We start from the raw sequence: 24,271 nt of genomic DNA, 5'->3' as shown, positions 1-24,271 counted from the left end.
ATCTTAAACAAACAAACAAACAAAAACACAACACAACAGAAAATGTGGTGTTGGATGACAGTAAGTCACTGCAAACCAGAACTGCTTGAGAAGTTCGATGGATCTGAGCCCGCCACAGATTATTTCTACATTAACACACACAGCTACATGTTGCCTGTGGTTTCTATACAGATATCTACACTCAAATTTTTAAATGCTGTGTATTGTTGTTTTAATTGCTGCATCACAAATGACCACAAACTCAGTGGCTTCAACAGCGTCCATTTATGAGCTCATAGTTCTGTAGGCTGGAGGTCTGAGCAGCGCATGGCTGGCTTTTCTGCTCAGGGCAGCACAAGGCTGCAATCAAAATGTTGACTGGTGGGTTCTCATCTGGTGCTTGGGATCTGCATTCAGGTTGTTTCCTTATGGCTGCAGGACTGAGGTCCTGTGTCCCTGCTGGCCATCAGCCAAGGACTGCTCTCAGCTCCCGGGGGCAACAGGTAGTCCTTGCCACATGACCTTTTCCATTGTCAAAGCCAGCAATGATTGGCCAGGCATGGTGGCTCACACCTGTAATCCCAGCACTTCGGGAGGCTGAGGCACGTGATCACCTGAGGTCAGGAGTTCGAAACCAGCCTGACCAACATGTTGAAACCCTGTCTCTATTAAAAATGCAAAAAAGTAGCCAGGTGTGGTGGCAGGCGCCTGTAATCCCAGTTACGTGGAAGGCTGAGGCAGGAGAATCACTTGAACCCAGGAGGCGGAGGTTGCAGTGAGCCAAGATCGTGCCATTGCACTCCAGCCTAGGCGACAAGAGTGAAACTCCGTCTCAAAAAAAAAAAAAAAAAAAAGCAAGCCAGCAATGGGGACTCTTCCTGAAGCTGCATCCCTCTTGTGCTTTCTGTTAGGAAGAGCCTGGTTCCTGTTCAGGGCTTACTTGGTTAGGTTGGGCCCATGCAGGATAATTTCTTGTTAACAGATTTAGGACCATAACACATTTGCAAAATCCAAATTCCTTCTCATCAACACCCACATTAGTGTTTGAGCGAATAATGGGGAAGTGTGTGCACACCAAGGGCAGGAGGCCTGTGAGTATCTTAGAGTTCTAACACACTGGGGCACACTGCTTCCATACCAGGCACTTCTATGCATCTGAAGAACTACAACGTGATAGCTGAGAAATGGACTGCTTCCCCACCTTATTGAAACCAGCAGAGCGGAGATGACGTCAGTTTTACTCCCTGGAAAACAGACTGATTCAATGTACTTTCATGAAGACCAACAGTGAACAACATCTTCCCCATCCAAACACTCAGCGTCAGTGAGGATGTGGGGGAAATGAGCACTGTGGGGACTTGGTATAAATATGTGTAAATTTTCTGGAGGGAAATTTTGCCCATGAATCAAAGACCTTGAAGTATGGCTGTTATGGAAAACAGTATGGAAGTTCCTCAAAAAATCAAAAATAGAAAAACCATAGGATCCAGTAATCTTACTTCTGGGTACACACCCAAAAGAACTGAAATCAGGATGCTCTAAGAGATACCTGCACTCCCACGTTCACTGCTGCGTTATTCACAATTGCCAAGATATGGAAACACAAGTGTCCATCAGTGGATAAGTGGATAAAGGAAACGTGGCATATACACAAGATGAAATACTATTCAGCCTTTATAAGGGAGGAAATCTTGCCATTTGCAACGACATGGACCTGGAGGACATTAAGCTAAGTGAAATAAGCCAAGCACAGGAAGAGAAATACTGTATGATCCCACTTACATGTGAACTTCAAGTTGAACTAATAGGAGAGAGTGGAATGGTGGTTACCAGGGGCTAGGGGATGGAAGTGGGAGTGGGGAGTATTGGTCAAAGAATTCAAAATCTGTTAGAAGGAATAAGTTCAAGAGATCTATGATATCATGTGGTGACTACAGTTAATAACAACATATTCTTGGAAATTGCCAAGACGGTTGATTTTAAGAGTTCTCACCATAAAAAATGACAACTATCTGATGTGATGTGTATGTTAATTGGCTTGATTTGGCCATTTCAGTGTCTACATATTTCAAAGTATATTGTACACAATAAAGATATACCATTTTTATTTGTTAATTTAAAAATAAATCTTGTAAAAACCTTAAAAATATTCATGCTATTTTACTCATGAGTTTCACTTTTAGGAATTCAATCCAAGGTAACAATCAGAAATGTGTTAAAAGGATTTATATATAAAATACCGTGTCCATTTCAGGGTTTTTTATAATGGTAAAAAAATTAACAATGACCTAATTATCTTACATGAAGAGGAGACTGGTTAAAATTATATACGTAGGTATAATGGAATGTGGTACACTTTAAAAAATTGTCATGTAGAAAAAATATTTAATAACATAGAAAATGTTCACAGTATCATTGCAAGTAAAGTAGCCAGATTATAAAACAGTGCAAGTGTGTGTGTATGTGTGTGTTTATACAGATATGTTGACTATACACTCAAACAGCTATTTCTGTAAAAAAAAGCATTTATTAGAATGACAGTTATGCTGAACTTTTAACGTTTTTGATGTTAAATATGTAATACAAACCTAATCAGAAAAAGACCCACTAAAAATAATTATAAAATAACTTCCTTATCAGGATTACTCAAGCATACGAGTATTTGGAATTTGCAGTGTCTGTAGGGTCTGAGTGAATGGTTATTCATCATTTCCACACCTGGAGATGATGATGACTCTGAGAATCAGGTCAGCCTCTTGCTGTCTTGGAATTAACATATTTTCCCAAATGCCAGTGATGTGTAGCTGAGATTTTACAACTCCTGGGTAGAATACGGAAGGCAGCACTGTTGCAGGACTGTCTTGAAATTACTCAGCCTCGTGTCTACACATGCATCTCTGAAAACTGCCATTTTTCCAGACTCCAGCCAGTCTCTTCTGAAGAAGTAGACACTCAACTGGGATGTCACAGGAGAAGGGGACAGGCACTGAGCCAAAGGCACTGAGGCAAAGGAGACAGGCGCTGAGCCAAAGGTCAAAGATTTCTTATTAGGAAATCTGGAAGAAGGATACAGCCAAAAAGTGGCACCAATGAGAGTCCAAAGAGAGTCCCAAATGTGTGGCACTCATTGCTATAAAATAATGAGTTTCTAAAAGTGAACATAAAGTAGGACCTTCATTTAAATAAATACAAAAGATGGTAACCTTGAAAGTCTCAGTTGAGGGCATGATTTAGAAAAAAACTGTTGGCAAGGTAGTCAAAATCTGGCCAGGAAAAGGCTCAGTCCAAGAGGTCCTGCTGGGTCTGACAGTCAGGCAGGTCCGGTACCCGACTGGTCCTGGTTTGCTTTGACACAATAACGTCAGTGGTCAAAGGCAGTAACTTGTTTCCCTTAGTTGGATGAGCAACCTCCAACGAAGTCTTATCCCATCCATGCCCTGTTGCTACAAATGCTTAAGCTATACAAGCTATGCTAATGATTGCGTCCAGGTTTAAGGGACTATCCTAAGGAATCCTGCCAGTAATCTGAGACACAGCAGAATCACTGGGAACCCACACATGTATTCAGACGCTGGGTTGGGTACTTTCTACAAGAGCTCCCCAGACACAACACGGAAGGAAATACCATTCACTTAGATGTGTGACTACTTCCTGGTCTGCTTTTCAAAAAGTCAGATATCTCCCTAGACATTTCTAGAGAAGGCATTACCATACTAATATGGTTCCACCAAATGTGTAGACATAGATGACTTCCTATCACTGGGCAAAATGCAGCCAGCCACAGACACTTCTGAGCTACAAGACTGTTTGACAAGTATCTCTAGGGCAGGAAAATGTACCATTTGGTGGTTGCCAAGCTTTTCACTTTTCCTAAAAAGTTTTGTTTTGCTCCTATGATTTATTAATTTTTAAATGCATATATTTAGGAAAGCAGGCATGAAAGTTTATTACTATATGGCATTATACTTTGCCCCAGACTAGTATTCCCAATGTTGCATACTTTATACTGACATTACAACAAAAAGGATCTTAGGAAATATGGATTATAGCAGTTAACACCCTGGGGGACACATACAGCACATGGCATTTATCTTAGCTCTCCTGAAATGCCCCCGCGACCTCCAGAGGCAGGATCCAGTTCATCTTTTCCCTCAACTTCTCAAAAGAACAGTAAGGCTAGTGGCAGTAGCTGCTGACTCCCCAGCTGATAGTTCCACTAAGCTGTTGCTGGGATCGGGGGGCACCCTCCTGCCTCTCCAACACAAAGAAGTGGAGAAAGCCTAGTTCAGCTATACTAGTCTTGACCAATGAATGACCCTACTTCTCTTTCAGCACAGAAGCGAATCAGTTTCCTCAGTGAAGAGCAGATCTGGGGGAAGGGTATCATATTGTAGGGACTGGTGATCCCTTCCTTGAGTCTTTTATCGCTAGTGTGCAAGGAGCCATGAAGGTGTAAGTAATTCATCTGTGGGGAAACAGCACAGCAGTGCATGATCTGCACTCACTGAAGATGCAGAATGAGATCGGGGGTGTGTGCGGCTGTCACCTGGGACATCTGTACGGGACAGCCACTTGAGAGAGCTGTGAATTGTAAGTGACAGTCACTTGTCATGAGAGGAACTGAGGCAGGGAGGGTGAGTTCTGGGATACATGGGCACAGGCTGTCATTCACTGGCTTGTGGGTTTTGGGGCAAGTTACTTAATTGCCCTGAGCCTTGCTTTTCTTATCTGTAAGGACAACACCGCCATATGCACCCTGCAAGGCCGTTGTCTTTAAGTGAAAACTGTGCATATAGAAGTGATTTTTTAATATAGCAAAGCTCTATAACTGTGCTCCCAGTGTGGCTGCCTTCAGCCACATATGGCTGTTTTCATTTACATTTAAATTAACTAAAATGAAAAATTCAGTCCTGTGGCCACACTGGTCACAATGCAAATAGTCAACAGTCACACGAGGCTAGGAACTGCCATCACAGAGAGCACAGATATGAAACATTTCCATCACTGCAGAGAGTCCTGCTGGACAATGCTGCTTGTGCCATCTTCGTGTATTAGCTGGGGCTTCCAGCAAAGTCTCTAAGTCATCACCATACTGATGACTTTCATCTCTCATTGCCCAGTTTCTCTCTCATGCCTCTCACCGTGACCATGCCCAGGAAGAGCTCATGTGCTGAGTCTGTTCATGGTCCTTCTCCACTCTGGCTGCACCTTCAGCACCGCTGACCCCTGTGGGAGCCTTGCCTTCATCTCATCCCAAAGCTCAAAGCCTGAGGTGGTTCTTTCAAAATGACAGGTTGGAGGAGGAACATGTATCAGCATGTGGGCTCTCTGTACACACGCATGTCCGTGCAGCTGAAGATTCTAAGTTCTTTAAGGCGAGGGCTGAATCTGATCCACTCAGTACCTGGTGCACTTACCTGGGCACTAAATAAATACTTCATTGTCATCTTTGAAGTCCTATACAGTAAACAGGTATGGGTGGATTAACTTCATTCAAAAGATGGAGAAAGAAGGTAGTTCTCAGCTACTTGCTCAAGGACACAAAGAGGTCCACAGTGATGTCTTCTACCTCAGCCAATCCCATCCTCAACTTACTGCATCCAACCTGGATAGGATCTCATGCCAGCATCCTCCTCACTGCACAATTAAACAAATGGACACAGGTCCTGCCCTGCCCAGCTTCTGAATCCACAAGCAAAATTCACTCTAACCAATTAATTCCACGGTGGCCCCCACTTTTAGAGCCAATTCAATTAGTTATCGGTCAAGAGCAAAATATTTCACTTAGTATGTACAAAGATTGAGTCAAATAAGCAAAAAAACACTTTAGCTCACCTTCCTTAAATTCTTTCAACATAAATAGTATGTCTCAAAACAAGGGAAATCAGTGACATGGATGCTAGACCACTATCCTATCAACAATCAAGCTGGATAAAAGATACTTTGCTTTTTGTCTAAATCAGGAAAAGTTCTCCCTTGGGGGAGTCAACATAGCCTGTTGGTTAAGAAAGTGGGATCTCCCAGCTACTCGGGAGGCTGAGGCAGGAGAATGGCGTAGACCCGGGAGGCGGAGCTTGCAGTGAGCTGAGATCCGGCCACTGCACTCCAGCCTGGGCGACAGAGCGAGACTCCGTCTCCAAAAAAAAAAAAAAAAAAAAAAAAAAAAAGAAAGTGGGATCTAAGGTCAGAATGGCTGGGTTTAATCCCAGGTCTACTGCTTTACAGATGTAATTTTAGGCAAAGTAGCAAATTTCTCTGTGCCTCAGTTTCCTTACCGAGAAACAGTGGCAGTGACATTACTTGCCTCATGAGGCCCTTGTGGAGGAAAAATGAATAGTGCATGTGAAGTGTTTAAGCACAGAGCCTGGCCCACAACACACACTCTGTAGATGTTCGTTATTCTTTCCTGAACGCCAGAAGCAGCTGCCAGAATCCACAGATGAGACTGAGGAAGGAAAGGGGCTTCCAGGTCAGCTAGCTTAGCAACACGGGGCGCACGGATCTCATTCAGAGTGTCCCTCACAGATGTCATGAGGGCTCTGCCTGGACAGATTCCATGATGTGTGCAGGGGGTAGGAAGCAGGGGTCCTTTTGCTTGGGGGTTCCATCTTGAATTCTGGCTTCTAAAGCCCATCTACTTCCGGAGTATGTCAATGCCCAGCGTGAACCTGAATCCCTGCCTCCACTGAGCAGGGCTGTCATCCAGAATTGCCTCCTTGACATGACAGCCACCCAGTCCTCTGAAGACAGTCTGTCCTGTCTTCCTTCAGATGACACCTCCTTATGTCCCTCCAAGCCTCACTCAGGACACCTCCCAGGCATCTGCTCTTCAGCCCCTCCTCGGTGTCTGTCCATCTGTCAACATCCCAATAGGAACATTGGTCTCATGCTGCAGAGGCAGGTGCCTGGCCCAACACGTGCAAACAGGATAAATCTGCTCTTTTAGATTATACCATTAAAAGAAAATAGTGGACCATTTTTTTTCCCTGCTCCAAAGAATCTTGGGGCTGCATTAATCACTAAAGGTCGACAGAACATTAACCTGTTGGCCAATTTTTCCTGCTGGATCCTCGATCTTTTTGACATTGTGAAGCCTGAACAGCAGTCTCTGCAGAGAACTGCTGGAGGGTTTTCTTTCCACCCACAGACAGGGCACAGCCTTCCAGGATGAGCAGCCACAACATCTTGGATCGAGGAACTCCAATTGCCCAATTAGGTGGCTTTTCCCTACACTGGAAGATTCATCATCGTATAAACCTCTCCTTTTTCATCTCCTTGGCTCACAGGGGAGCCTGCAGATGAGGGGAGAGGAAGGGAACCTTGGCTAGCTCCCATGCTTGCACCCCCTCTGCAAACAGGGTAGGGCTGGAGGGTGTTTTGACGTCTAGGTCAGTCCTTAGGAGGCCTGTGACACAGAATAAATACAGACAGTCTCTAATTTACACTGGTTTGACTTAAGATTTTTTGACTTCATGATCATGTGAAAGCAATAGGCATTCAGTAGAAATTCCTTCAAATGTTGACCTTTTCCTCGGCTAGTGATATGCTGTGCAATGCTGCGTGGCGATGCTGGGTGGTGGCAGTAGCTGCAGCTTCCCGTCAGCCAGGTGATCGTGAGGGTAAACAACCATGAAATATTCAACACTTTATTATAAAAGAGGCTTTTGTGTTAATTTTGCCCAGCTGCAGGATAATGTAAGTGTTCTGGGCATGTTTAAGGTAGACGAGGCTAAACTATGCTGTTTGGTAGGTTAGTTATATTAAATGCATTTTTTTTTTTTTTTCTAGAAGTGGAGTCTCATTATGTTGTCCAGGCTGGTCTCAAACTCCTGGCCTCAAGCAGTCTCCTCCCTCAGCCTCCCACATTACTGGTACTACAGGAACTTGCCACTGCACCCAGCTTTAAATGCATTTTTGACTTAAGACATTTTCTTTTTTTTTTGAGATAGGGTTTTGTTGTGACACCCAGGCTGGAGTGCAGTGGTGCAATCATGGCTTATTGCAGCCTTGATCTCCCAGGCTCAAGGGATCCTTCCTCCTCAGCCACCCAAGTAGCTGGGTCTACAGGTGTGTGCCACCACACTCAGCTAATTTTTATATTTTTTGTGGAGACAAAGTTTTGCCATGTTGCCCAGGCTGGTCTTGAACTCCTGGACTCAAGTGATCTGCCTACCTTGGCCTCCCAAAGTGCTGAGACTACAAGTGTGAGTCACTGTGCTTAACCTGACAAGACATTTTCAACTTACTAGGGGTTTATCACAGGGACGTAACCCCATTATAAGTCGAGGAGCTTCCGTATGCTGTCTTAAGTGCACCATGGTATCTAGCAGTGGGTAACCAGCAGTGGGAAAGCCAGCCTGGGTAAACAGCAGTGGGAAAGGCAAAAAAGAAGGCATTGGCTGTGGCCTCATATATACCCAGCATTCTGCACCCAAGGAGCAAGCATATCTCAAGATTTCCTGAGCCCTACCTTATAAATAATTCCCTGCCTGCTTATTCTTGTCTTAAGTGCTGCTATTAAAACGTTGGGTGTCTTGGTGCTTGACCTGTGGCAAAAGCTCATAGCTGCTCTCTCCTTTGCACACCACACACCCTGCCGCATACGCCTCTGGGGGTGTTTCTTACCCCTACAGGGGCCTTCCTGTAGCCCTGCGATGTACAGACACACCTCCAGTACTGCACTTGTCACTCTACGTCAATGAGTATTTTTAACGTGTCCATCTCTCCTACTGGAGAGGCAGTGAGGGCTCCCTCTATCTCTAGTTCTGAGGGGCCAAGCACGAAGCTCAGTCTATGGTGGTGTGGTTAACCAAACAGTCCAGGCCTAGATTTGCATTGGTACAAGTCTTATCTTCCCATCTCTTTATTGTAAAACTTCTTGAAAACAGGGACTTGTCCAACTCTTACCGATAAATAAATAATAAAAATAAATAGAGATTATTAGCTTAAAAAAGCAAGACTGAAGAAAGTATTGCCCTGGCCCTCTAGTTCAGACTCCCAGGTGGTCAACAGCAGTGAGAATCAGAGAAGCAAACAGGCCTGAATAAACCAGGTGCGCCAGAGGAAGCCCCCTGTAGTAGCCAGGATTCTCCCGAGACACAGAAGCAGTAGTGTGTATATAAATACAATTATGTATGGAAGGTGGGAGGGTGGGAGAGTGGGAGGAAGAGGCAGAGGTATTTATTTTAAGGAACTGGCTCATGCAAATCAGAGGCTGACAAGTCCAAAAATCAGGGAAGCCCAGCAGGCTGGGTACTCAGGGACAAGGTGCTGCTGAAGCCCGAAGGCCCTCTGCTGGCAGAATTCCCTTTTTCTCGGGGTACAGCAATCATTTTCATTTTCTTTTCTTTTTTCTTTCTTTCTCTCTCTCTTTTTTTTTTTTGAGATGGATTTTCACTCTTGTTGCCCAGGCTGGAGTGCAGTGGTGCGATCTCGGCTCACTGCAACCGCCGCCTCCCAGGTTCAAGCGATTCTGCTGTCTCAGCCTCCCAAGTAGCTGGGATTACAGGCATGCGGCACCACACACAGCTAATTTTTTTGTATTTTTAGTAGAGACTGAGTTTCACCATGTTGGTCAGGCTGGTCTTGAACTCTGACCTCAGGTGATCCACCCACCTTGGCCTCCCAAAGTACTGGGATTACAGGCGTGAGCCACAGCACCCGGCCAGCAATCACTTTCTTAAGGGCTTCAGCTGATTGGCTGAGGCCCACCCACATTATGGAGGCTAATGTGTTTTCCTCAAAAGCCACCCATTTAAATTTTAATCTCATCTAAACAGCACACCTTCCCAGCAACATCTAGACTACTATTTGACCAAATAGCTGGGTACCACGGTCCAGCCAAGTTGAGACATCAAAGTGACCATCACATCCCCAAGCCTGGCTGATATCAAGGGGTAAAGCTAGAAAGCCGGCTCAGGCAGGAAGTAAAGAACAGGCACTCCCAGGCATCCCTGCACCCCACAGAGACGCCGGAGGACGGACTGGCTCAACAACGCTACAAGTCAGTGACCGCAAGTACTGCCCCTGCATGGAATACAGACAGACGGTGACAGGGCTGAGGGCCAGGAAGCACATGCGCTGTCCCAGCCATTCATCTGTCCCTCCCTGGGAGCCCCACGCGCAGTCCTGGGAGAGCGGGAGATCGTGGCCAGTCTGACCCGGGGAAGTGAGACGAGCTTCACGGGAGACAGAGTAGAGCTTGCAACTAGACCAGGGCCCCTCCTCCGAGCTCCCAAAGCACTGACAGGGAATCTGGAAGGCACCTGGGCTCATGGGAGATCCACCACTTCCAGGTATCAGTGCGCTATGCAGCTAAGAGATGTGCCCTCATCTGCTGCAATGATGGAAAAGTTCTAGAGAGGATGATGGTGACAGCTGCACAACACTGAATGTAGTTAGTGCCACTGAGTCACACACTTAACAATGGTGAAAATGGAAAATTTTATGTTATCTGCATTTTACCACCACAAAAAGCTATGCTTGTTGATAACAGAACCATGCCTCTCTTTTTATCCCTCACAACATATATTTCATTTCTCACCATTCCTCATATTAAAGTTGACCAAATTACCAAAGACCCGAAGATCCACGTGCGGTAATCTACTTCTCAGAGCAACGTGAATGGCCTCATTTGACAGTTTCCATTGGCCTGGAGCACTGCAGGTTAGCATCTTCGCCCACTGACTCCTTTCCACGTGCTGGGTGCTCGGTGAAACACCAAAACGCACATTTTGGATCCAAAGACTTTTGAGATAAGCAGTTCTGCAGGACAGCCCTACAAATGTCAAGTGGGAGATGAAGCCCGCCCATCCGAACCAGTGCCTTTTTTCAGAGATTGCTGGAAGAAGACTAGGAAGAGGAATGTGAGGACAGATAAGCAAGACCAGGTTTCAGAGCGGGATGGCATTCACGGGTGGTGTCACTCACACTCTGCAGTAAAGCTGTGTCTGTTTCTCATCTGATTACTTATTTCTCCTCAAAACCTCTTACTGTTTGCTTCCTGCGTTCTCAGCAATGCAGGCCATTAGCACCTTAATTTTCAGAACTATAGTTAACTTAATCTCTTCCTCTCACTTCTATCCTACCACATGCCTCCCTATATTCTCTTAGTTAAATTATTTAAGATCTTTAACCACTTTCATCAAAGACTTCCCTTCAAATGAATTCAAGAGCATTACACCTATAAAAATATACTAATCTATTAGAGCTCTTCTAAACACCATCACCATTATTATTATTTTTGCCCAACTGTTAGTTTCTTCCTTCTCATCCAAATGCCCTTGTGGGGATCAACTGACCATGCCTGAGGCCCTGATGATCTGAGCTGGCTGTACTGAGTTCCCATTCAGCTTTCCCACGGACCTTTTCTGGGACCACTGGCCAATCTGGAACTCCTTTTTCTCACTCACCCCTTCATCTAGAATCTTTGAAGTGGAGCTCATCCCGCAGTCGCCCCGCCTGTCAGAAGAATGCAGTCGAGCCAGTCAAAGGCTCAGGGTCTTGGCAGGATGAAACTATAAAGCTGGGGCAACAACGTCTATGCATCATTTGGGCTCTCCTGGAACACATCTGGACACCCACCGCCCCTTCAACACTTCGTCTTGGTCCACATTAGATGGTGGCTGGAAGAAAGTTATCTGGTCAGCTGTGCAGACCTAACTGATAAGGCTCCTGGGTCAATTACAGTGGGTCTCAAACAACCACAAAATCGATATGCCATGTAATAAACATTTACTAAGCTCCCAGGTTTTCAGGACCCAGGTGATCCATCCTGGTCATTTTCTCATGGCCAGGGCAGAGAAGCCAAAAAAGGAGAGGTATGCACTTGCCCCTTCCAATCTTTTCACGTACCACAGCTGCCTGCATCCTACGGGCCAAAGCCAACCTCAGAAACAGGAGGGCGTGGGGCAGGTGCTGCACTAGCAGCACAGCACAGCACAGCACAGCACAGCACAGCACAGCACAGCACAGCACAGCACAGTGGGAGCTGACCCTTAACACGGCCAGCTGCAACTGAGCTTCTCTGCTAAGTCATTCAGGAGAGCTCAATGCATCTGAGGAACTACAATGAAGAAAATGGCCTGTGTATAGAACCTCACATATGACGTTTACAAAGAAGAGAATCATAGAATGGCAATAGAAGGGACCTCACTGGTTACCTAATTCCATCCCTTGAGTTTCTAGATGACAACTCCATGTTCCAGAGCAATGACTGAGCAGCTAGTTCACGTGGGAGGTAAATGCAAGAGCAGGGGCTGTGGATGCCTTGGGGATGGATGAGGGAAGAGGCAGGTCAAGGCCCATGGGAGAAGCCAGCTCTGCGCTGACCAGCTGCCTGGCAGGTAAGCCCTGTGAGCCAAAGTCACCTCATGTAAGAAATGGGATCAATACTGCCTGCTCTCTCTGTCTTACAAGGCTGTGGGGAGGATCAGGGAACTGCAGGTGTGAAAGCTCTGACGGTGTAAGGTATTGTTCTGCCCCAGGGCTGTGCTTGCCCAGGCTGCTGACCTTCAAAAGCTGTCAAACCAAGATTAGCACCTGGAGAACCACGAAAAGGGGCAGGACACTATGAAAACAACTGTCCCCAGGCCATGTGGCTCCTCCTCTGCATCTCCTGGCTCCTCACGGGCAGAGATGTCCTTTCCCTGCTCTGTACCCGCCACAGGCACCTTCAGCTGGACCTAGGAACAAAAAGAGGGACTGCGGGGGCTGAGAAAGTTCTCATGCCAGTCCTGTCACAGCACAGCCTGAAACTGCCGGGTAATTAATTGCCTCCTTGGCTCTGCACTTCTGAGCACGTTTTGAAGGCTGCCCCTGGCAATGGTGGAAGCGACACTGCTTTTGACTGGGAGTTGTCAGCTTCAATTCTGGCTTCTAAAAACAAACCTTCACACTGCTGCAAAACCTCCTAGAATCAAGAGTTTTAGAAATGAAAGGAAACTTCAAGGTACCAACCCAAACTTCTTACATTTTAGATGTGGGTTTGATAGATTCTATAAAATTGGGAACGAATCTGAACTGAGAGAGAGAGATCTGTGGCCTTTTCTGGTGACAGATGTGATTTCTAGCTCCTCACTAACTGTAGAAGGAGAAAGAAGTGGTGCCAGATGCACACAGGATCTGCATGTAAACATTTGTTCCAAAGCCACACAGGGCCGATATGGGAGCTCTTGCCTGTAATCCCAGCATTGTGGGAGGCTGAGGCAGGATGACCACTTGAGCTCAGGAGTTTAAGATCAGCCTGGGCAACACAGTGAGACTCCATCTCTACCAAAATGAAAATAAAAATAAATCAGTCAGGAATGGTGTCACACGTCCATGGTCCCAGCTACATGAGAGGCTGAGGTGACCGGATCACTTGAACCTGGGAGGTTGAGGGCGAAGTAAACTATGATCATGCTGCCTTACTTCAGTCTGGGTGACAGAGTGAGACCTGGTCTCAAACAAACAAACAAACAAAAACACCAAACCAAATCAAACCAAACAAAAAAGCTACCTAGGCAGACCTCAAGGATGGCAGGACCATGTCTGCATATCCCAATGCCTGGCACAACGTGTGCAGGTAGCAGGTGCCCAGTAAATATTTACTGAAAGAATGAATGAATGTCCCTTTGGAAAGTTTATACAAAATGAATCCGATGCACCTGTACCCTATGGGCGTATCATCACAAAAGGCGCTACAGAGATGGCAGAGGACTCTGGAGAATGTCAGCGGACAAGGAGCTGAGGCTACACCTCCAGGAGTGAGGGAATTCTGCTCTGGGATAGGTCCAGTCTGGCGAGACCCCAAACAATGCCTATGCGCAAGCAGAGCCCCAGAGTCTGGCTTGAGATCCTGGCCCCAACTCAAACTGAAGGTCCCTCAGACCTGCAGACGGAGCCAAGATGGTGCTTTGGAGGGAAGACATTTTCCTGGAGCAAGTAACACTTTCCCCACTGTGGTTCTGGAGTGGATGTGGGGAGGAGATGTTCGCTGGAATCTTCCTACAATCCTGCTCTAGTTCAGGGAAAGATGGAAGTGCAAAAACCCTGTGCCTTGGGGCCTGGAGATGCGGTCAAGCAAGGGCAGCGAGTGAGCGTGCGGTCAGCTGTCACCACAGGGCTGGTCTGCCTGTCTGATGAGAGAAGGTGTCACTGCGCAGCACGGATGAAAAACTAGGCAGGGAGGCATCACCTAGGCACCACATTCTGGTGTTTATCTGTCCCCACCATCTCCCTTTGTGTACCCTACTGCTCCTGGCAGCTCAACCTCGGATGCTTTTCCTGGGAGTATCATCATAAAAAGCAGAGCTCAGGCACCTCTTGTAAAACATGCACCCATGTTGGCCACGCTGGTTCCCAGGGCCGATGACTCGGGCACATGCTCCTGGGGAAGGCTATTCAGTTTCACCAGCAGGCTGTTGGTGGTGGTCTCTGAAGAAGGCATCCTGGAAACAGGAAGGTTGGGCAGATAGCTGGTGGGAGTGGGGAGGCCTCCTGGGACAGCCTTAAGTTTCAAAGCCACGAGTCCGTAAGTCTTGAGGGACAGCCTCCAGGGAGATGGTAGTCACCTCATATGACCCACTGTTTGGGTGACACTTCTAGCCAACATTGCTAGGGACTGAGCCTTGATGAGTCATTTACCCAGATGGGCTTGAGTCTGCAGGAAGAATGTGCAGGGAATGGGGCCAGGTGTGGCAGCAGCCTCTCCAGGGACGGCTACCCGCTGCCTCAGGGAGGAGGGAGCAGCCCAGCCCTGGCCTCTGCAGGAGCATCTGGGTGGACTTGGACACACAGTGAAAAGGGTATGTGAGTACGTTCTTGGGTACCAGATGAGCCCAACTTCCCCCGATTTACTTCACCAACCCTCTTCACCGACCCTCCTCGGACTCAGCCCAGGGCTCACCTGGATGATGAAGCCAGTGGAAGAACACTGTCTGACCCAGAGGCTGAATTTCCGCTTTTTCCTCTTTCGCAGCTCCCGCTCTGTGCACGTGGCAATGAATACAGGATCCTCATCGATCAGGGGTTCATGTAGCACCTGCCAGGAGGGAAAAAGCGGAGGCGCTCACAGAAGGCAGCATGAGCTTGAGGGCTCATCCGATTGGAGCTCAAAATCAGCCTCTGCCTTTGAGCAGCTCTGTGACCTTAACTAAGTTACTTTGCCTCTCTGATCCTGACCCTTCTTATCTATAGGAGGGTAGTATCATTATCTACACTACTGTTTCTAGAGAGGATGCAGTAAGAAAGGATTCAGTAAGATTCATGCAAAATAGCACCAGCCCTGATACACAGAAGATATTTCATCAGTGGAATTTATTATTATTGTTATTATTATTGGCCTAAGGTCCCTTGTCCTAACTCTCATTTGGTTGAGGGCTCTCTGGCACAGGTCCCGTGTCCTCTGGCTGGACATGCCTGGCGATGGGCACCCACTTCTTTTCATGGAAGCTCCTTTCACTCATGGAAAGTTCCAACTGCTAAAAAAGTCTTTCCCTGATCCACAATTTATCTACATTTAACTTAAACCTAAGGGTGTGACTTCTGTCCAGTGAGAAACAAAGAAAAAAAAAGTTATTATTATTATTTTTTTTGGATTTTCAAGACAGCCCTCGTGTCAGCCCACAACCTCCTTCTTCCAGGCGGAACCTCCTCTTTTAATAAATCATTCATCAAATGACCCAGTTCCCTGTTGGCCTGTTGCAAGGCACAGCCTCTGGCTCTCCTCTGGGTTGTCATGTCCTTTCTGACAAGATTCCCAAGGCAATTTTAAAACTTATTTCCTCTATTTCAACTTTTTGATAACATGATTATATGACTTTTCCCAATGATAAGACAATAAAGAAAAAAGAAATGGCATAATAAAAATAGGCTCCAAGGAGTGGCCACAGATCTGCCTCTTCAAGGTAAAGTTCTTTTGGGAGGCTTTAGGGTAAATTTCAGGGATGTGCTACACTTCCCTCCCTGATCCCAACTCAAGCTTAATTAAGAATTAGAGTGTGCATCTGTAGGGAATAGAAATGAAGAGTACAGGCAATGATTCCCAGAACTCTACACGATGCCCTAGATCAGAGGTCAGCAAATTACTGCCTAGTCTGGCCCATGTCTGTTTTTGTAAATAAAGTTTTATTGGAACACTGCCATGCTCATTTGTTTACATATTGTCTGTGGCTGCTTTGAGGCTACAATAGCACAACTGACAACATGCAACATCAGTCACACAACCCACACAAAGTCTAAATACTTACCGTCTGGCTATTTACAGAAAAAATTTCAACAAACTAGTCACCTGAGCATCCTGCTACGATGTGGATTGTGATTCAGTGAGGCCGGGCCTGAGACTGTGTGTTCCCAACAAGTTCCCAGGTGATGGCAGAAAAAGGTCTTCCAAGGATGGAACGGAGGATGATATTTACCACGTGTGATGTGGACAATATCCTTCCATTCTTCTACGAATGGAAGATGGGCGGAGGTTGAATGCAAATTGAAAGCACAGGTACCTTGCATTCAATTTTTGAAAAGTGACAGCCCTGCGTTGTTCAGTCTTAGCAGGCATACCTGCCTCCTCAGTTTTTCTACTAATGGACACGTGGGGACATCACTTGTGGTCTCCCCTGTCTTGTGAAGGGGAAGGCTGGGAGGCTGGCCTGGCTGCAACATCTCCCCTGGCCCTCACGCCTGGCTTCTTGCACTCGCTGGCTCTTTGTAGTTCATTAAACATTCAAAGCCCTATTTGGAACTATTCAAGTGCAATGGACAAGTCCTCCACACAGTGGGAGAATGGGAGCAGATGGAGAAGGGAAAAGATGGCATAAAAAAGCCCTCTGCCTGTCCTTTCCCTGCCCAACGATCCTTGCCGAAGACGTGCATCCTACTCTGTCCTCTGAGGCCACAGAAAATGAAAATTGCCCTCTCTCATTCTCTTCAGAAAGAAAGTGCACCTCTGTTCCACTTGCATTGAACATATGATCAGTTGCAAATTTATATTTAATCACATGCCTCATCAAAGCAAAAGGGCCAGCAAGAATTGCTGACCCTCAATGATCTTTTTCCTTTTCTACCATCATTAAATGAATTCTGAACGTGTCATGACTAAATGCAGCACAGAACAGCATGCTCCCCAAAGCTCCAAAAACTTTGCCTGCCAGAAAAACCACTTGCTTCTCCTCCAGGCTACAGATTGGTCAGCATTTCTGTTACACAACTGTATCTCCTGAGCCTCCTCCTGTGCTTGACAAGCGTGGTTTGAGGTGTGGAGGGTGGTTATGTATGGTAGGGGAAAGACAAAACATCCATTTGTTGATTTGCATAATCCCTCCCCGAAAATATTTCTCTAATTAATCTGGCTCCAGTTTTGAGGAGATGCAGTGTCTCCCCATTTTTATTTGTGTAGGAACACACACACACACACACACACACACACACACACACACACACACCCTCACCCCAGCTGCTTTGGTTACTGCTAGATTCTGGGAATCCTCTGAAGACTCTAAGACCAAACTCATACCAAAGGGTCACAGCTGCTGGAATAAAAAGGCTCCAAGACTGCAGGCTGGAGGGTGTGAGTGAGCTGAGTATGTGAGGTGAGTGTGCTGTGTGTTTGGAGTGCAGCCCCGAGGGATGGTGTAAGGGACACGGGTGCAGAATGATTCCTGGGATTCTGATCCGCACACACCTGATGAGGGCAATGGGAAGAGAACTGCTCCGACTTGTGTCTGCGGGCAGAGAGGAAGGACCCTCCCAGAAAGCCCTGAGGCTTACAAGCAAATCATGGCCTCTCTGTGAGCTGAACGTTCCAGGGTCCAACAGGGATTTTCACAGAGCAGGAAAGCTAGGAATCCAAGGCTCCTTTAGAGCCTCCAGCTTCTCCAATCAAGGATCAGGACAAGAACCCCATTCCTTCTTTAAGTGGCAGATGTGTCTCTGAGAGGAGCATAAATGCAGGAGCCGAGCAGGGCGGGCCAATGCTGGCAGCCTGGGGAATGACAAGGCCTGCAAGCCCCTGGGAGAGCCTGGCCCACCCAAACTGGAAAGCCCGGGGCATCCTCAGCAGATGGGGCAGGCTGCTGCTCCAGGGAACGGAGGGCACAGGTGATGTACAGGAAGCCCCAGGAAGCATGAGGTTCTGGTCACAGTAAACACCCATACTCTCGTTATGACTTCATCTCCTTTGACTTACCCTGCTCCACGCCTACTGACACGGAGCTGGTGCAAAAGGCTGCGTGGCACCAGTCAACCCTTTGACTCTCCCAGAGCCTCGTGCCCCAGGCTGTATGATGGGGTGAGCTGGGTGTTCTCTGTTTGCCCCCCAGGGTCACTTTCCATCCTGCGGACCCCGCACTGAGGCCTGGAGGTCAGCCTCTTACGAACTATCCCAGCCAGCTTCTTTGCCCCCGGTTTCTGGCTTGCTCAGCCAAGTGGGAGTCATCAGAAAGAGGCCGGAGAGCAAGGGAGTAAGGGGAGGGACCTACAATCAACCCCTTCAACTTATTTCAAACTTATTTCCTCTATTTCAACTATTTGATAACATGATTATATAACTTTTCCCAATGATAAGACAATAAAGAAAAAAGAAATGGCATAATAAAAATAGGCTCCAAGGAGTGGCCATAGATCTGCTTCTTCAAGGTAAAGCTCTGCCCACCTGCCCTGAGGCCTCCCCCTGGGCTACAGCCTTCTCTGCTCCCTTCGGTCTCCCCTAATGCCGATTGCGCCCCTAGCAACAGTCCCTGCATCAGCATCTCTTCGGCTGGACTTCTAGATAGAGCTCAGCATCTGTGTCCTGCTGGGATCCTCACTGCCACGGAGGAGTACTGAGTAGAAAATGTAGCAAGAAGAAAATGTAATTTCCCATATACAGTAAAATAAAAACAAAATACAAAGTAATAGAAGGAGAGCAGAATGAGCCTGAGGAGAGGGAGGAGGAAGAGGTGGAAACGTGAAAGCAAAAGTAAAGGGGAAAAAGCCCTAAACATGACCTGAGAGCCCTTCCACAGATTAAGCCTCATCTCAGGCCCTGCTTCTGCAAGCCTCATCACCTGGAACCAAATACAAGCGGCGAGCAGCAGAATAACACGATCATCCTTCTAGGCTCTCCCTGTTCCTGTTAATCCAGCACTGCCCATCTGAGCCATATGCTAAGGAGGGCAGAGTTGCTCCCTTGGACACCTGCCTACCTGCCCACCTGCAGTCCAGCCACTGCCCACCCAGCCGGGCTCAGCAACGCTGCTGGGCCTCCCCTCAGGGTACCTATGCCTGGGAGCTGCAGAGAGGCGGGCCCACAAATCTCAGAATTCCTAGTGGCCACTGCAGTGTGTCAGAGAGGCCGGGCACTCACCCTGGACTTCCATTACAGATACCTCTTGACAGATACTTAGGCACAGCGTGCACAGAGCCTTCTGCAGCACCTCTCCAAATGTTTGACCCCAGCATGGTCTGAATGTTATTTTTCTCTTGCATCCAGGCAACTGTCTCTCATTTGCTTCATTTTCAACCAAGCAAGTATTCAGTGAAAGAAAAGATAATGTGCTCGGGCCCGTCCTTGGGCCTATCACAGGGCCTGTTATAGGGCAGAGCTCATGTCCTCGCAAGTCTCCACTTCTTGTTAGGAAGGTAAATGACACACTGGAGGATGAGGCACAGTGGCATCTGGCTGCCCCATCAATTACTGGGGGGAATTCAGATAACAGGGAATCCACATGGGACTGTGGGCCTTACACTGGCCCTGGAGAGTGGATGCATTTGCAAAGCAGAGAGAAGAAGGCAAGGCGTTCCAGGGGCCAGAAGGCATGCTGCAAACACTCGGAAATCGTAACGAGCCTAACACGTTCACCAGACAGTGGGGAGAATGATCCAGAGAGAATGGAAGGCTCCAGCAGACATGAAATAGGGCACTGCCTTCCCCACAAAACCCTGTGATATTTAGCTGTGTGCGGGAAAGGCACGCTATAGAGAGAGAGAGGACCTACAGGAGAATGTCAACAAGAATTGGAGGTTTATTTAGAAGAGCCTTAGAAGCAGCACGGGAGAGAGAGATGTGCGATGGGTCTTTAAACATATACATAAAATTGAACTTAACTTCTGCTGCCACACAGACCAAATCAAAGGGAATGGGGCCCACATGGGCCAAGAACTTCCTGGTTCGGGTTACAGACATCTCTGGAAATTAGCCATCTCATCGGTTTGCTAGACCAGCAGGGCAATTTTTGAGGAAGATTCTGGAGTTCTGTCTCCCCAGGGCCAGGTGCTATTGTCCCAGGTGCAAGTGGATACCAGCGGAAGGAAGGGAGGGGCTCAGGAGCTGAGCGTAGGCAGACCCTTTTTTTCTGGAATTGGTTGGGGAGAGTATTAGGGAATCAGACCAGTGATGCCCGGAACTCTGCCAAACCCTCATCCAAAGACTCTGGCTCTGCTGTGTGTGGCCATAAGTAACCCCTGATAGTCTGAAGAATGGTTCTAATTCCAGGCTCACTCCCTCTGCCACCCAGGACGCTTCTAGCTGCCTTTCATCGCCAACAGGTGAGGCCATTCTCAGAGAATATGACAATAAAATTAATATTCACCTGAGCAAAACATCATTTGGAAAGTATAATTAAATGAAGGATAGGGAGAAAAGAGGAGGAAGATTGCCTCTCAGAGCAAAACACTGAATTCTGACTTCTCTGAGGGCTGGAGCTATTATTACTATTCCCCTTCGATCTCGTTTGGATTATGTGGATTAATGGAATGGAAGAATAGCAGAGGTGACCTTGAAGTGAACTCAGGGCAGGCAGGACACCCCAAAGCCCTGCCGACAGACAAGGCTAGGCCGAGAGAGCGAGGACACCTGGCCGAGCTCTTACCTCCTGCGCGGGCCTCACCTGGGTTTGGGAAGGCCTGAAGGCAGCGTCGAAGCTGTTCTGCAGTGAGTCGAGGAAGGGCTGGACCTTGTAGAGCCCGTGCGTGGTCTGGCTGGAGCGGAAGGCCACGACGTGGAAGTACTTGAGGATCTTCTCGAAGCGGGCCTGGCTCATGACGAGGGCGAGGCTGCGGTTGCTGTAGAAGCCGCCGCTCCAGATGCTGAGGACGGACTCGCAGTGGGAGATGCTGGTGGAGATCATGTAGCCCAGGAACGCCTTCATCTCCGTCAGCGTCACCTCCACCCAGGCTCCGTCGCTCCCAAACCGCTCCTGGAACTTCTTGGCGTACATGTTTGTCTGCACCACCATGTTCTTGAGGACGTTGTCTGGGACAAAGAGCTGGAAGAAGTCCACGGCACTGGCGCTGGGGGGCATCTTTCGGGTGGGACCTGAAACCCAAAGCCAGGTGGAGCGTTCCTTAGCACGGCCGCCACACCCTGACTCAACACCAGAACGGCTGCATTTCCAATCCTTGCGTCCCTGCCCGAGTGCCCCCGCTGCCTCCAGTGCTACCGTCTTCCCCTCCAACCTTCCAGAAGCTGCTGCAACCACCCGACAGTGCTGGCTCCCGCAGCTTTTGTATCCCCCTTTGCTCCAAAACAGCCAGCTCTCCTGCTGTGTGTGGGAGCGCGGCTCCTCCCGGACACCACGGGAACGAACGGCCCCGACATCCGGAGTGCAAGGTGCAGCCTGCATCTCCACACCAGACCAGAGAACAGCCCTCGGGGGGCGCAGTCGCGTCCTTGCTCGCCAGAACCCGCGCAGCACAGAACCCGTGTCGGTCTGGGGAGTTTCACACACTCGGGGCACAAGCCGAGTCTTAACTAGAGATGTACACACACACACATAAATGTGTATGTTTAGAGATATATATCGTATAAATGTATACATCAACATGTTTTAAAATTAAAATATGCATATTTATACATACAAATTAAAAGCACCGTCTGCCAGTCTGGGGTGCTTCTCTGTATAAGGAAGCATGCATATATATATACATATATATACACATACATACACAGGCACACACATATACACATATATGCATGTAAAAATACAGATATTACAAATACATCGATGTATAAATATGTTTATATATAAAACAATTAAAAACAAAAGGCACTCCAACACTCCCCCTAGACAGCAGAGAACAGCCCCTCCTGTTCCTGCCACGCCATCACACGGGGCTCCTCCCTCCCCTGCAGACGCCATGCTTTCCCTGGGAGTGTGGGGCAGAATGCAAGTTCTTACAAATCTGGCACATTCGGTAAATACTGATCTGAAGAGAAAGGGCACATAAGGGCAGGGAGGAGATGCAAAGACACGTGGAGTTTCTAATACAGGGTCCTGGCTACGGCTTTCTGGCTTTCATTTTCTGGTAAGTTGAAGCGGTTTTGTAAGTAAAACGTTTTCACCACTTGGGGCCTGAAAAATTCCACCTAGGAAAAAGCAATTTTCATTAAGCATTCCCTATGCAGTAACTCTGTGGTGACTATGGACTAAATCTGAAGGGGCTTATTTAGATAATTTCACATATAGGATAAAACCTCACAATTTTTGACGAATGCAGCCCTTTGAATACATACACACACACACACCCAGAATGTTTCAGTCAACAATAACTGCATATAGGATGGTGGTCCCATACAGTTATAATACTGTATTTTTCCCATACCTTTTCTATGTTTAGATATGTTTGGATGCACAAATACCATTATGTTACACTTGCCTATTGTACTGTATTCACTAGTCACATGCTGCACAGGTTTGTAGTCTAGGAGCCATAGGCTATGCCATATAGTATAGGTTTGTAGGAGGCTGTGCCATGTAGGTTTGTAAAATAAATTCCATGATGTCTGCACAACAAAATTACCTAACATGCATTTCTCAGAATGTATGCCTGTCATTAAGTGAAGCATGACTGCATGTGTGTACACACACATATTTTTAAAGAGCTATGGCTTACCATTCTATGTAGTAACCTAAGGTACGCTAACTATATGCAGAGATTTGTAGGAGACAAAATTTGCTTCTATTGCATCTGTATATCGATTTTTCTTCTCTTTTTTTTTTTTTTTTTTTTTGAGATGGAGTCTCTGTTGCCCAGGCTGGAGGGCAGTGGCACAATCTCAGCTCACTGAAACCTCCAACTCCCGGGTTCAAGCGATTCTCCTGCCTCAGCCTCCTGAGTAGTGGGATTACCAGATGCCCACCACCACGCCCAGCTAATTGTTGTATTTTTAGTAGAGACAGGGTTTTGCCTATCTCTGGCCAGGCTGGTCTCGAGCTTCTGACCTCAAGAGACTGGCCTGCCTCGGCCTCCCAAAGTGCTGCGATTACAGGTGAGAGCCACTGCACCCCACCTGTATATAGATTTCTAACAAAAGTTGTTCTTATTCTTCAGATTTTAATCATCACTCTCTCCAACCTTCCTTTATTACTGATTTAGTTTCTGAAAAACAAGTTTCTGCAGAAAAATAAAGGGAGATAATGTGCATGAGACAGCCCAAGTTTTAGAATCAGATTGATGGATTTGGGGCTCTGACACCCTAAATTTACTTCTAGCTAACTGCACAGTCTTAGAGGAATTGCTTAATTTCTCCTAGCTCTAGTTTTCTTGTAGAAATGGACATAGAAATACCTACTTTGAAAGGCTGTCATACAGCGTGAAATAAATGAGATCATGTGAATAATGCACCTCGCCTGGTGCCTGGCCCTAAGGGAGGTTCCTGAGGCTTGGTAACTTTTATCGAGATATCATCAACAGAAATTCATTGACAGCCAGGCCGAGAGCTTTCCAAGGAAGACTCTAACTGTCTGCATTTTACAGAAGCAACAGAGGCCTGGAGGATAAAGTGGCACCACATACATCACTTCCACCAACTGTTCTTTGGGCACCAAACAGGTCTTGGAGGAAGAGGTCTTGGCTGGCATGAAGATGAGGCCAGTAAGAATGAGGGCCGATTCCGCAGGTGTAGCCTGAAGCTCCACACCTACTCCTAATGAAAATCATTTTATTTCAGCACAGCTTTGCAGCCTCTGGTGGGTGTAGCCGTCAATTATTCAAGGATAGTGCTCAAAGAGGAGGAAAACCGGCATTTTAATTGCTACATCATGCTGATGAAGCAGAATGGAACTTTCTCTGCTTAAAGTTATGTTGAAAGTAATTTTGCCTCCCAGGTCATTTCAAAATGAATTCACATGCAACCCCTGGCCTGGGCCAGCTGCTTCATGAAGATACTGGGAAGCGGCCGGCTCCCTCTTAACTGTTTGTTTTTGATTTACGAGCATTCTGTCTGGCCTCTTTGAGTTGCTGTGATTACTGGGATTTGAAAAGTCCTGGCACAGGTGAATCATTGTGATCTGTGGAGGGAAGGAGGGAGGGAAGGCAGGAAAGAAATGCTAGTCAG

General features: G+C 47.1%; 1 protein-coding gene across 4 annotated transcripts in view; it reads right to left on the bottom strand.

The window, feature by feature from the left end:
* Nucleotides 1-24,271, bottom strand: part of PGBD5 (piggyBac transposable element derived 5) — a 106,862-nt gene that overhangs the window by 17,174 nt on the left and 65,417 nt on the right. For all 4 annotated transcript variants that reach the window (XM_065547782.2, XM_045391837.3, XM_073999031.1 and 1 more), the window contains exons 2-3: nt 20,823-21,250; nt 14,867-15,001 (exon numbers count right to left, since the gene is read on the bottom strand). In XM_065547782.2, coding sequence (XP_065403854.1) covers nt 14,867-15,001; nt 20,823-21,250 — 563 coding nt within the window. The remainder of the gene's footprint in view (nt 1-14,866; nt 15,002-20,822; nt 21,251-24,271) is intronic.

Source organism: Macaca fascicularis, chromosome 1 (genome assembly GCF_037993035.2).
Source record: "Macaca fascicularis isolate 582-1 chromosome 1, T2T-MFA8v1.1".
Lineage (NCBI taxonomy): Eukaryota > Metazoa > Chordata > Mammalia > Primates > Cercopithecidae > Macaca > Macaca fascicularis.
Note: the sequence above shows the minus strand (reverse complement) of the source record. Positions and strands in the feature narration are given on the sequence as shown.